General features: G+C 48.6%; 1 protein-coding gene across 2 annotated transcripts in view; it reads right to left on the bottom strand.

Annotated features, from left to right (window-relative positions):
• The window catches only part of LOC309380190 (lysozyme C-3-like), a 138,520-nt gene extending 135,268 nt beyond the window's left edge, over nucleotides 1-3,252 (bottom strand). For both annotated transcript variants that reach the window (XR_014172710.1, XM_081930079.1), the window contains exons 1-2: nucleotides 3,069-3,252; nucleotides 2,590-2,751 (exon numbers count right to left, since the gene is read on the bottom strand). Coding sequence is in view for 1 of the 2 variants with exons in the window: in XM_081930079.1 (XP_081786205.1) it covers nucleotides 2,590-2,751; nucleotides 3,069-3,204 (298 nt within the window). In the remaining variant the exon portion in view is untranslated. The remainder of the gene's footprint in view (nucleotides 1-2,589; nucleotides 2,752-3,068) is intronic.
• Between the last annotated feature and the right edge of the window lie 9,363 nt (nucleotides 3,253-12,615).

Genomic DNA, 12,615 nt, shown 5'->3' on the forward strand with positions numbered 1-12,615 from the left:
ATGATAAACATGAAGTTTGCGGGGAGGGAAGCAGCAATGACTGTACTGTACTCTCTGCAATTTTCCCTATGCTCACCCCAATGGCTTTAACTCTAACAAATAAATGGAACCTATACTATGTGAAACATTTTGAATTTCATTACGTAGTTCTGTCAAGAGAACAAGCTGGTCATCACAAACACGCTTTTCCAACAACACAAGAGACAACTCTACACATGGACATCACCAGATGGGCAGATTGATTATATTCTCTGCAGCCAAAGATGGAGAAGCTCTATACCGTCAGCAAAAACAAGACCTGGAGCTGACTGTGGCTCCGATCATCAGCTTCTTATAGCAAAATTCAAGCTTAAACTGAAGAAAGTAAGAAAAACCACTGGGCCGGTAAGATACAATCTAAGTCAAATCCCTTATGAATACACAGTGGAAGTGAGGAACAGGTTTAAAGATTTAGATTTGCTGGACAGAGTGCCTGAAGAACTATGGATGGAGGCTCACAACATTATACAGGAGGCAGCAACGAAAACCATCCCAATGAAAAGGAAATGCAAGAAAGCACAGTGGCTGTCCAATGAGGCCTTACAAATAGCGGGGGAGAGAAGGCAAGCAAAATGTGAGGGAGATAGTGAAAGATACAGGAAATTGAATGCAGATTTCCAAAAAATAGCAAGGAGAGACAAGAAGGCCTTCTTAAATGAGTAATGCAAAGAAATAGAGGAAAACAACAGAATGGGAAGAACCAGAGATCTGTTCAAGAAAATTGGAGATATGAAAGGAACATTTCGTACAAAGAATACCATAATAAAGGACAAAAGTGGTAAGGACCTAACAGAAGCAGAAGACATCAAGAAGAGGTGGCAAGAATACACTGAGGAATTATACCAGAAAGATATGGATGGCTCATACACCCCAGGTAGTGTGGTTGCTGACCTTGAGCCAGACATCCTGGAGAGTGAAGTCAAATGGGCCTTAGAAAGCACTGCTAATAACAAGGCCAGTGGAAGTGATGGTATTCCAGCTGAACTATTTAAAATTTTAAAAGATGATGCTGTCAAGGTGCTACACTCAATATGCCAGCAAGTTTGGAAAACTCAGCAGTGGCCAGAGGATTGGAGAAGATCAGTCTACATCCCAATCCCAAAGAAGGGCAGTGCCAAAGAATGCTCCAACTACCGCACAATTGCACTCATTTCACACGCTAGCAAGGTTATGCTTAAAATTCTACAAGGTAGGCTTAAGCAGCATGTGGACCAAGAACTCCCAGAAGTGCAAGCTGAATTTAGAAGAGGCAGAGGAATCAGAAACCAAATTGCAAACATGCGCTGGATTATGGAGAAAGCTAGAGAGTTCCAGAAAGACTTCTACTTCTGCTTCATTGACTATGCAAAAGCCTTTGACTGTGTCGACCACAGCAAACTATGGCAAGTCCTTAAAGAAATGGGAGTGCCTGATCACCTCATCTGTCTCCTGAGAAATCTGTGTGTGGGACAAGAAGCTACAGTTAGAACTGGATATGGAACAATGGATTGGTTCAAAATAGGGAAAGGAGTACGACAAGGCTGTATATTGTCTCCCTGCTTATTTAACTTATATGCAGAATTCATCATGCGAAAGGCTGGGCTGGATGAATCCCTAGCCGGAATTAAGATTGCCAGAAGAAATATCAACAACCTCAGATATGCAGATGACATGACCTTGATGGCAGAAAGTGAGGAGGAATTAAAGAACCTTTTATTGAGGGTGAAAGAGGAGTGTGCAAAATATGGTCTGAAGCTCAACATCAAAAAAACAAAGATCATGGCCACAGGTCCCATCACCTCCTGGCAAATAGAACGGGAAGAAATGGAGGCAGTGAGAGATTTTACTTTCTTGGGCTCCATGATCACTGCAGATGGTGACAGCAGCCACGAAATTAAAAGACGCCTGCTTCTTGGGAGAAAAGCAATGACAAACTTAGACAGCATCTCAAAAAGTAGAGACATCACCTTGCCAACAAAGGTCCGTATAGTAAAAGCTATGGTTTTCCCAGTAGTGATGTATGGAAGTGAGAGCTGGACCATAAAGAAGGCTGATCGCCGAAGAATTGATGCCTTTGAATTATGATGCTGGAGGAGACTCTTGAGAGTCCCATGGACTGCAAGAAGATCAAACCGATCCATTCTTAAGGAAATCAGCCCTGAGTGCTCACTGGAAGGACAGATCGTGAAGATGAGGCTCCAATACTTTGGCCACCTCATGAGAAGAGAAGACTCCCTGGAAAAGACCCTGATGTTGAGAAAGATGGAGGGCACAAGGAGAAGGGGACGACAGAGGATGAGATGGTTGGATAGTGTTCTCGAAGCTACCAGCATGAGTTTGACCAAACTGTGGGAGGCAGTAGAAGACAGGGGTGCCTGGCGTTCTCTGGTCCAGGGGTCACAAAGAGTCGGACACGACTAAACGACTAAACAACAACAACAACAACAATTTATTATTTGTACCCCGCCCATCTGGCTGGGTTCCCCCAGCCACTCTGGGCAGCTTCCAACAAAGATGAAAAATACACTAAAACAACAAAGCTAGCAATCCCTGCAGTATCAAGTTGCTTACCATTGCAGGAGCTTCTACACCCATTGGCTGTTGGGCGATGTCCATTGTCGCACCACCAGCGGCTGTTTATCTGAAAGAGTCCATAGTCACGGCTGCCATCAGAGTTTGGTGGCCCCACGGCTCTTGTGTTAAATCTGCTTTCATGATAAGCGGTACAGAGCCCTGGAAGAAAGTGAACAAGAAAAGGACTGCAATTTGGGTATACGCTCGGTGTGCAATCTTTTTTGTCAAAGTTTAGAAATAGAATAATTTAAAAACATTCTTTCAATGTTCACTATGGAAGCTGCCTGTAATGTCTACTCCCCCCCCCCATGGTCTTAAATAGAAATTTGCACAAACTACGAATTACGAATGAAAGTTGGGACATTTTGATGGGCAGCAGGGTGTGTGAACCTTTTCCTGAAAAGAAGTCCCCGTTTCAGTTTTGCCCCAAAACATCAGAAATAGCAAAGATGAAGGGAAAGGAAGAGCAAACTCACAGTTGGCCAGGCTGACGCCACGATATTCATCCAACCCACCCCGTTTCAGTCGCGCAGCCAGTTCACATCTGTTATACACTTTGGCTTCATTCCCTGCAAAGAGGAAGCAGAAGAGGGTGAGGGCCAGAACCTTCATCTCTGCGGCTCCCTGGAGAGTGATGCTTGGATTCCCTGGGATCCCCAGTGGCTTTTGTAGACCAATGTTTTGGGCGGAGTCCAGATGGTGAGCAGAACACTAACAGGGGGAGGGGAATAAGTATTGATAGGAACCCCGCCCCTGCAAAAAAACAGACAAATGGTGCAATTCTGCTTTGATATATGATAACAGTGTGCAACTTAGGAAATATTTCAACATTCACTTAACATTTTCAACGGAAAAGATTAAAGCAGGCAGCATGTATGCGCTTAAAGATTTAGCATCTGTGTAATATTACAGTAAATAATGGGATGTGGGTGGTGCTGTGGGTAAAGCTGCAGTGTCTAGTACTGGCTGATCGTATGGTCGGCGGTTCGAATCCCCACGGCAGGGTGAGCTCCCGTCATTCGGTCCCAGCTCCTGCCCACCTAGCAGTTTGAAAGCACCCTTAAGTGCAAGTAGATAAAGAGGTACCGCTTTAAAGCGGGAAGGTAAACGGCGTTTCCGTGTGCTGCACTGGTGCATGCTCGCCAGAGCAGCTTCGTCACGCTGGCCACATGACCCGGAAGTGTCCTCGGACGGTGTCGGCTCACGGCCTCTAGAGTGAGATGAGCGCACAACCCTAGAGTTGGACACGACTGGCCTTCGGGCAGGGGTACCTTTACCTTAATATTAAATAATAACCTAATAGGAAAAAAGAAATATATTTGTCTTTTCCAGCAGAAACAATCAAGAGAGCCTTGTGGCATCTTAAAGATTAATAAATGAACAGTTTATTGTTGTTATTGTTATATTCTATTTATACACCACCCTTTATCAAAAGATAACCCTGGTGCTGGGAGGGCAGGTTCATTGCAGTACTGCTCCTCAGCAGTCACTTCTGCCAAATGGCAAGGAAAGGATTTGTTGAGAAACAAAATATGTAGCAGTGGAGAAAAAGAAATAGAAATGTAGTGAGACTGGAATGAGATGAAAACAGGAATTCACATTTTCTGCGACTTCTGGGGAGGTAATGGCGGACTAGGCATAATTATGCAGTGATTGAAGATAACCAGGATATATACCGTATCTTGGTTACCAAAACTCTTCTTTGAAATAAGGGAGTTCAAGGGTTAGATCAGAGCCTTCCAAACTTTCCATGTTGGTGACACACTTTTTAGAGATGCATCATTTCGCAACATAGTAATTCAGTTTTACTGGGTTTTCTACAGAATGCTATTTGTTCTGATTTAGTTGGTTGGTTTTGAGTTGGTTTTCCAGGGGAAAGCAGCAGGGTAAAGGCAAAACCTATATCCAGAAAGCGCAAGACAAGCATGGGCAGAGGAAGGGGTGCGTGTGACGGTGCAACGGCACACCGTTGGGCCCGCCCTTCACTTGAATATAGTGCACCCACCTTACAGAACACCACTTCCATGAATTCCCCCAAACTACCTCAGATTATCTTGTGGGGGAATTGTGTGAGGGAAAACTTAATAATTTGGAGTCTCAGGCAGGATTTGATCAAATAAACAATAACAATTTTATTTAACAGGGAAGTTTATGACACAAGTGGATAAAACTTAGGATATTTCAGTTTACAATGTTATTTCACTTCAAGGTTTTCTCAGTTGTTTCACACTTAATACTTTGGTTCGAAAGCATCAATTCTTCGGCGATCAGCCTTCTTTATGGTCCAGCTCTCACTTCCATACATCACTACTGGGAAAACCATAGCTTTAACTATACGAACCTTTGTTGGCAAGGTGATGTCTCTACTTCTCAAGATGCTGTCTAGGCCTGTCATTGCCCTTCTCCCAAGAAGCAGGCGTATTTTAATTTCGTGGCTGCTGTCACCATCTGCAGTGATCATTGAGCCCAAGAAAGTAAAATATCTCACTACCTCCATTTCTTCCCCTTCTATTTGCCAGGAGGTGATGGGACCAGTGGCCATGATCTTCATTTTTTTGATGTTGAGCTTCAGACCATATTTTGCGCTCTCCTCTTTCACCCTCATTAAAAGGTTCTTTAATTCGTCCTTTAATTCGTCCTTTAATTCGCCATCAAGGTTGTGTCATCTGCATATCTGAGGTTGTTGATATTTCTTCTGGCAATCTTAATTCCAATTGTGCGGTAGTTGGAGCATTCTTTGGCACTGCCCTTCTTTGGGATTGGGATGTAGACTGATCTTCTCCAATCTTCTGGCTACTGCTGAGTTTTCCAAACTTGCTGGCATATTGAGTGTAGCACCTTAATAGCATCATCTTTTAAAATTTTAAATAGTTCAGCTGGAATACCATCACTTCCACTGGCCTTGTTATTTGCGGTGCTTTCTAAGGCCCATTTGACTTCACTTTCCAGGATGTCTGGCTGAAGGTCAGCAACCACACTACCTGGGGTATACGAGACATCCATTTCTTTCTGGTATAATTCCTCGGTGTATTCTTGCCACCTCTTCTTGATGTCTTCTGCTTCTGTTAGGTCCTTTCCACTTTTGTCCTTTATTATGGAAATCTTTGTACGAAATGTTCCTTTCATATCTCCAATTTTCTTGAACAGATCTCTGGTTCTTCCCATTCTATTGCTTTCCTCTAATTCTTTGCATTGCTCGTTTAAGAAGGTCTTCTTGTCTCTCCTTGCTATTCTTTGGAAATCTGCATTCAATTTCCTGTATCTTTCACCATCTCCCTCGCATTTTGCTTGCCTTCTCTCCCCCGCTATTTGTAAGGCCTCATTGGACAGCCACTTTGCTTTCTTGCATTTCCTTTTCATTGGGATGGTTTTCGTTGCTGCCTCCTGTATAATGTTACGAGCCTCCATCCATAGTTCTTCAGGCACTCTGTCCAGCAAATCTAAATCCTTAAACCTGTTCCTCACTTCCACTGTGTATTCATAAGGGATTTGACTTAGATTGTATCTTACCGGCCCAGTGGTTTTTCCTACTTTCTTCAGTTTAAGCTTGAATTTTGCTATAAGAAGCTGATGATCTGAGCCGCAGTCAGCTCCAGGTCTTGTTTTTGCTGACTGTATAGAGCTTCTCCATCTTTGGCTGCAGAGAATATAATCAATCTGATTTCGATGCTGCCCATCTGGTGATGTCCATGTGTAGAGTCGTCTCTTGTGTTGTTGGAAAAGCGTGTTTGTGATGACCAGCTTGTTCTCTTGACAGAACTCTATTAGCCTTTGCCCTGCTTCGTTTTGATCTCCAAGGCCAAACTTGCCAGTTGTTCCTTTTATCTCTTGACTCCCTACTTTAGCATTCCAATCCCCTATGATGAGAACAACATCCTTCTTTGGTGTCACTTCTATAAGGTGTTGCAAGTCTTCATAGAATTGGTCAATTTCAGTTTCTTCAGCACCAGTAGTTGGTGCATAAACTTGGATTACTGTGATGTTAAAAGGTCTGCCTTGGATTCGTATCGAGATCATTCTATCATTTTTGAGATTGCATCCCAGTACAGCCTTTGCCACTCTTTTGTTGACTATGAGGGCCACTCCATTTCTTTTACGGGTTTCTTGCCCACAGTAGTAGATATGATGGTCATCCGAACTGAATTCACCCATTCCCGTCCATTTTATTTCACTGATGCCCAGGATGTCAATATTTATTCTTGCCATCTCATTTTTGACCACCTCCAGCTTACCCAGGTTCATGGTTCTTACATTCCAGGTTCCAATGCAATATTTTTCTTTACGGATGTCAGGGGCTCAGGAGCAGAGGCACAGGAAAGGGAGGAAATGGAGAGCGAAGGGGAGGAATCCGAAGGGAATGTAAGCGATGACAGTGGTCCGAGGTCTCTGAGTCTGTCCAGCGAATCGGAAGACTCACAGAAAGGGGCTCCCATGGTCAGAGCAAGGGGGACACCCCAGGGAGAAGGGACCAGAGGGGACTCAGAGAGCAGCAGCTGGAAATCGGGACCAGCTTCCCCACCAAAGAGCAGTAGGGAGGAGGAGTCCCAGGCATCGGGATCAGGCTGCTCACCGCCAGCGGGAGGAGATGAGTCAAGATTGACCACGCCTCCATCGGAGAGCGAGGAAATGGTCGAGAGGAAGGTTGGAAGCTGGGCGCGCGCGCCAAGTTCAAATGTACAGGCAAGCGGCACAGTGGGTAGCCCGGGTAAGGAGCCAGGTCCCAAAGCCCGCCGAAAGGAGGGGCAGGAGTCAGGGGGGTCAGCGTCAGAAGAGTCCAGGAAGGAGGAGACACCGGGGGGCAGAAGGACCCGGAGGAGAAAGGAGCAACGGAAAAGGTGGAGTAAGGCTAGGGTCTTAAACTGGTGTACAGGGGGTGGAGACTCAGACGGGGCTTCGCCGATCTAGCGTCTAGACGTAGGGCTGCACGCTGCGGCTTGTAAATGGAAACTGAACCTCAATAAAGACTTTTGCACATTACTACCGGCTAGCGTTGGTCCTCTGTGAGCTGGGACCTGGAGGCAGCTCTGACAACAGCATTGGACTTTCCTTTCACTTCCAGGCATATCCGCAACTGAGCGTCCTTTCGGCTTTGGCCCAACCGCTTCATCAGCTCTGGATCTACTTGTACTCATCCTCCGCTCTTTCCCAGTAGCATGTTGGATGCCTTCCGACCTGAGGGGCTCATCTTCCAGCGTCATAACTTTTATATGCCTGTTGTCTTTGTCCATGGAGTTTTCTTGGCAGGGATACTGGAGTGGCTTGCCGGTTCCTCCTCCAGGTGGATCACATTTGGTCAAAACTCTCCACTATGACCTGTTCATCTTGGGTGCCCTGCTCGGCATAGTTCATAGCTTCTCTGAGTTCTTCAAGCCCCTTCGCCACGGCAAGGCAGTGATCCATGAAGGGGATTTCTATCCATGAAGGGGATGTTTCTACCCAGAACCAACTCTTACTCCCTCTCTTCCTACCTATCCTCCCAACCTAAATCCCAGCCTACTCCAAAACCTCCTCCCAACACTCCTTCCAAAGCTCACTAGCTGCCTCTCCAAATCCTTTCCTTTTCAACTTCCCTCCTGGAACCTCGGACAGTCAGAGGCTGCTGTACATTAACCCTTTTCTGGCATGGGGAAAAGAAAAAGAAAATATCGTATTTTTCGCTCCATAGGGTGCACCTAGTTTTTAGGGGGGGGGGGAATAAAGAAAAAAAAAATTTTTGTTGCTGTTGTGCCCCAACAGCTTAGAGTGTTTTAAATGGCCTTTAGCGTTTTAATAATTTTAAATTGCTTTCAACTGTTTTCAACCTGTTTTATAAAGGCTCTTTGGGGGATGTGCCTCGGAGGAGAGGAGAGGAGCAGGGCCCCTCAATCGCAGTGGTTTAGGGTAGGGAGAGGTATGGAGGGGGGCAGGCCAGGTAAGGGGCACACGTGCCAGCCTCCAACCTGGGGAATTGTGCTGGTCCTATCAGCCAGCCCTCAGGTCTGTGACTATTGTTGAATGCCAGGGCAGCTCAGAATAAGATTTAAATAATAATAATAATAATACAAGGTATACCATCCTATACCAGCAGGTCTCGGGGCGCTTCACAGGATAAAATCATAATATTAAAACAGGAAATACATAAGATCTCCCTCACCCATGATCTGATTATAGATGAGGATGTTGATCTGGCCTGTGTCACTGAGACCTGGGTGGATGAGCAGGGTGGAGTTGGTCTCGCTCAACTGTGCCCACCTGGGTACTTGGTGCAGCATCAGGGCAGACCTGGGGTTCAGGGAAGGGTACTTGCTGTGGTCTATAGAGATTCTCTCTCTCTCCATGCTCTCTGTCCAGCTAAGGGGCAATGCTGCGTTGTTGTTTTTAAAGTGTTTTACTGGAAGTTCCCTTAAGCTCTGGCCAAAAAAAGATTTGATTCAGTTGAGCAATTGGGGAAATAAGGAATATTTCCAAAAACCGTTTGCAAAGCTAGAACTTCCCCATTTTTAAAGCTCAAGCACAGAAGGGCCCTGGGCTCCTACTTACATCCTGTTTTAGGTTTCATGTCTGATGTGTCATTCCCTCTCTCTCATCCATCGTGCCCCTGATCCCCATTGCCCAACCCTGCTGAAACCCAGCAGTACCCCTCAACTTAAGCGGAGAGATGTGTGTTGCTTGATATAGCTATCTTGATGTTTGACAGCTTCAGGAAGGCAGTTGCACCTGATGTAGGGAGAAAGGGTTAGGCACAGCCTCTTCCTCAGCACTGCAGATCCAAGGTGCACCTAGTTTTTTTGGGGGGGGATAAAGAAAAAGAAATTTATTAACCCTCCCCCAGCCCCAAAGAGCAAAGAAGCCAAGACACCCAGTGGGATCCATCCTGCTGGCTGTCTTGGCTTCCTCTATAGCCACGCACAACCTCTCCAGCCGGGAGAGGCTGCGCGCGGCTTCGTTTTTAGCCGCGGGGCTGGGGCGGGGGAAGCCCGAGCTTCCCTTGACCCCAGCCCCCAGAACAGGTCCAGGAGCAGAGGCAAGGTTGCGCAGCCTTGCCGCCATTTTTGGAGCTTGCGGGCTGGGGGAGCGCTCCGAAGGTTTGCGGATAGCTGCCTGAAGCCCGGGGAGCACAGTGGGAGTTGGCACTGCGCTCCTCGGGCTTCAGGCTGCAGGCTGCTATCCGCAAGCCTTCGGAGCCTGGCGGGAACTCCCGCTGCACTCCAAAGGCTTGTGGATAGCTTCCTGAAGCCTGGAGAGTGAGAGGGGTCGGTGCGCACTGACCCCTCTCGCTCTCCAGGCTTCAGCGAAAGCCTACATTCGCTCCATAGGACGCACACACATTTCCCCTTCATTTTTGGAGGGGTAAAAGTGCGTCCTATAGAGCGAAAATACGGTACTTGGGGACACAACCAGCCCCAGCAAAAACAATCTTTTCCATCACAGGGTGCAGTGGGTGCAGGCCGCCCCAGGTGTCACCACTGAGGGGGGAGACAAAATGCTGGGCGGCACTCACCGCTGGGCCTGCAGTGCACCCAAGCCACGCATCTCTACTGGGAGAGACACGCTGGCTTGAGCACGTAGAGGCGGCGCTCTGCCTCCCCCCCAACTTAAGGGTGGCTGAGTGGGGGGAGGCAGGCAGACTCCAGAGGCCCCGTGGTGTGCCCCACCCCTATGGGGGGCTCACCCCGCCCTTGCCTCACCCCACCCCAGGGGCCCGAGTGGCTTCCTCTGCCACTGAGGACAAGTAGAAAACTTCCGGACCTGTACTTTCTAGGCCCAAGTCAGGCGAAAGTACGGACAAGTTCTGTATCTACACAGGCTGTACCTCCCAGAGAACAGCATGGTTATGATAGTAATCAGCAACTCATCAGCCCGTCCATGCTGGTTATTGGACACTATTGCACAGGCATTGTGGTGAATGAACGCATGTGTCAGAGCTGCCCGAGGTCCCAGCTCACAAAGGACCAACGCCAGTTCGTTGCTATTTACAAAGGTCTTTATTGAAGTTCAGTTTCGATTTCAAAGCCGCGGCGCGCAGCCCTACGTCTCAAACTCTAGACCGCTGAAGCTCCGTCTGAATCTCCTCCCCCCAGACACCAGTTTAAGACTCTAGCCTTGCTCCACCTCTTCCTTTGCTCCTTCCTCCTCTGGGTCCGCCTGTCCGCTGGGGTTTTGCCCTTTCTGGACTCTTCTGACACTGAGTCCCCTGATTCTTCCCCCTGCCTCCGGCGGGCTTTAGGACCTGGTTCCCAATCCGGGTTTTCTGCTGTCCCGCGCGCCTGTACATTTGAACTTGGCACGCGCGCCCAGCCAGCAACCTTCCTCCTGACCGTTACACTGCTCCTGTCACTGCTTCCCCCCTTCGGGGAGGCTAGCTGGACCTGACTTCCCCTCCGTTCCCTCACTCTCCGATGGAGGCGTGGCCAGCCCTGACTCCTCTTCTCTCCCTGCTGGAGGAGATGCTGGCCCTGATGCATGGGACTCTTCCCCCCCCACTACACTCTGGTGGGGAAGCTGGTCCTGATCTTCGGCTGCTGCTTTGGGAGTCCCCACTGGCCTCTTGTTTCTGGTGCGTCCCCCCTGGGACCCCCCTTGCCCTGGCCATCGGCGCCCCCCTCTGGGAATCTTCTGATTCGCTGGAGAAGCTCATGGAATCTCTCGGTTCACTGTCATACTCCCCTACGCTTCCCTCAGATTCTTCCCCTTCGCTCTCCATTTCCTCTCTCCCCTGTGCCTCTGCTCCTGAGCCCCTGACAGAGCATGCATATTGACTCTGGAATATCACAAGCTATTTTCTGGAGCTTATGTCGCTAATTGCTGTTACTGCGTTTCTACAGGAGGTTGATGGACGTCCGGAGATGGCTTGGGAGCCATGATGGACTTTGTCTCCCTGGCAGTATCCCAACACTAGGTGGGAAGGAGCTGGGACCAAAAGACGGGAGCTCACCCTGCCACGGGGATTCGAACCGCTGGCCATACGATTGGCAAGTCCTAGGCACTGAGGTTTTACCCACAGCGCCACCCGCATCCCTTTGCAAAATTGTTTGGGGTGCAAAAATTCAATACCCAGTGCTGCCTCAATACAGCTGTGCCCTTCTGTTGCTGGGCTCTCTTGAAAATGTTTTTTCCATGTGAACCAGGAAGTGACCTGTAATGGTTCGTCCCTTTCCTCGGCCGACGATGCGGGGAATCCCCTGAAGGAGCTGTCGCCCTCCTCTGAGGATTCAAAACCCGCTTCCCACCCGCTCCGATCTCTTCCCGTGGGGTGGGCCTCCCAGTCTGATTCTTCTCCCTCGGACACCTCCCCTCACTCCTCTTCGGAGGCAGGAAAACCCACAAAGTCCTCTTCGTCGTCTGTGGTTCCAAATTCTTCCTCCCAGAATCTCGCTAGTGGTTTTGGTTTATCTGGGAACAGGCTGTGGAACTCTTCCACCAGATATCCGTCATTGATCGCCTCAGCGGGAACCCACGTGATTTCTGACCTGGGTTCTCCCTCCCAAGCTACCAAGTACTCCACCTGGCGCCCTCGCCACCTTGAATCGAGTATTTCCGTGGCTTGGTTGTGGTGTTCCCTCTCCTCTACCCCCAGGTGGGTGGTGACTCCTCCCTCCTGCCCCGGAAATTCCCACCCCTCCCTGTACGGTGAGAGTAGGGACTTATGAAACACCGGATGTATCTTCATGCTGTCGGGCAACTTGAGCTTGAATGCCACAGGGTTCACCTGCTGTATTACCTCAAAAGGTCCCAGCCACCTTGGCTGCAACCTCTTGCACCCTCCCTTTAGGGGTAACCCTTGGGTTGACAACCACACTCGGTCTCCCACCTGTATGGCCTCCCCCTCCCGGTGGTGCTTGTCTGCCTGCCTCTTGTAAACTTCCTTGGCCCGCTTCAAGTTCATCTTGAGTTGCTGGTGCAAGGCCTCCATTTCTTCCACAAACTGCTCTGCCGCAGGTACACTCCATCCTTCCTCCCCCCTCCCCGGGAAGGCCCTGGGGTGACACCCATAATTGGCCATGAACGGGCTCATTCCCGTGGACACATGCTCAGCGTTATTGT

This window comes from Podarcis melisellensis, assembly GCF_964234715.1.
Source record: "Podarcis melisellensis genome assembly, chromosome: 11".
Classification (NCBI taxonomy): domain Eukaryota; kingdom Metazoa; phylum Chordata; class Lepidosauria; order Squamata; family Lacertidae; genus Podarcis; species Podarcis melisellensis.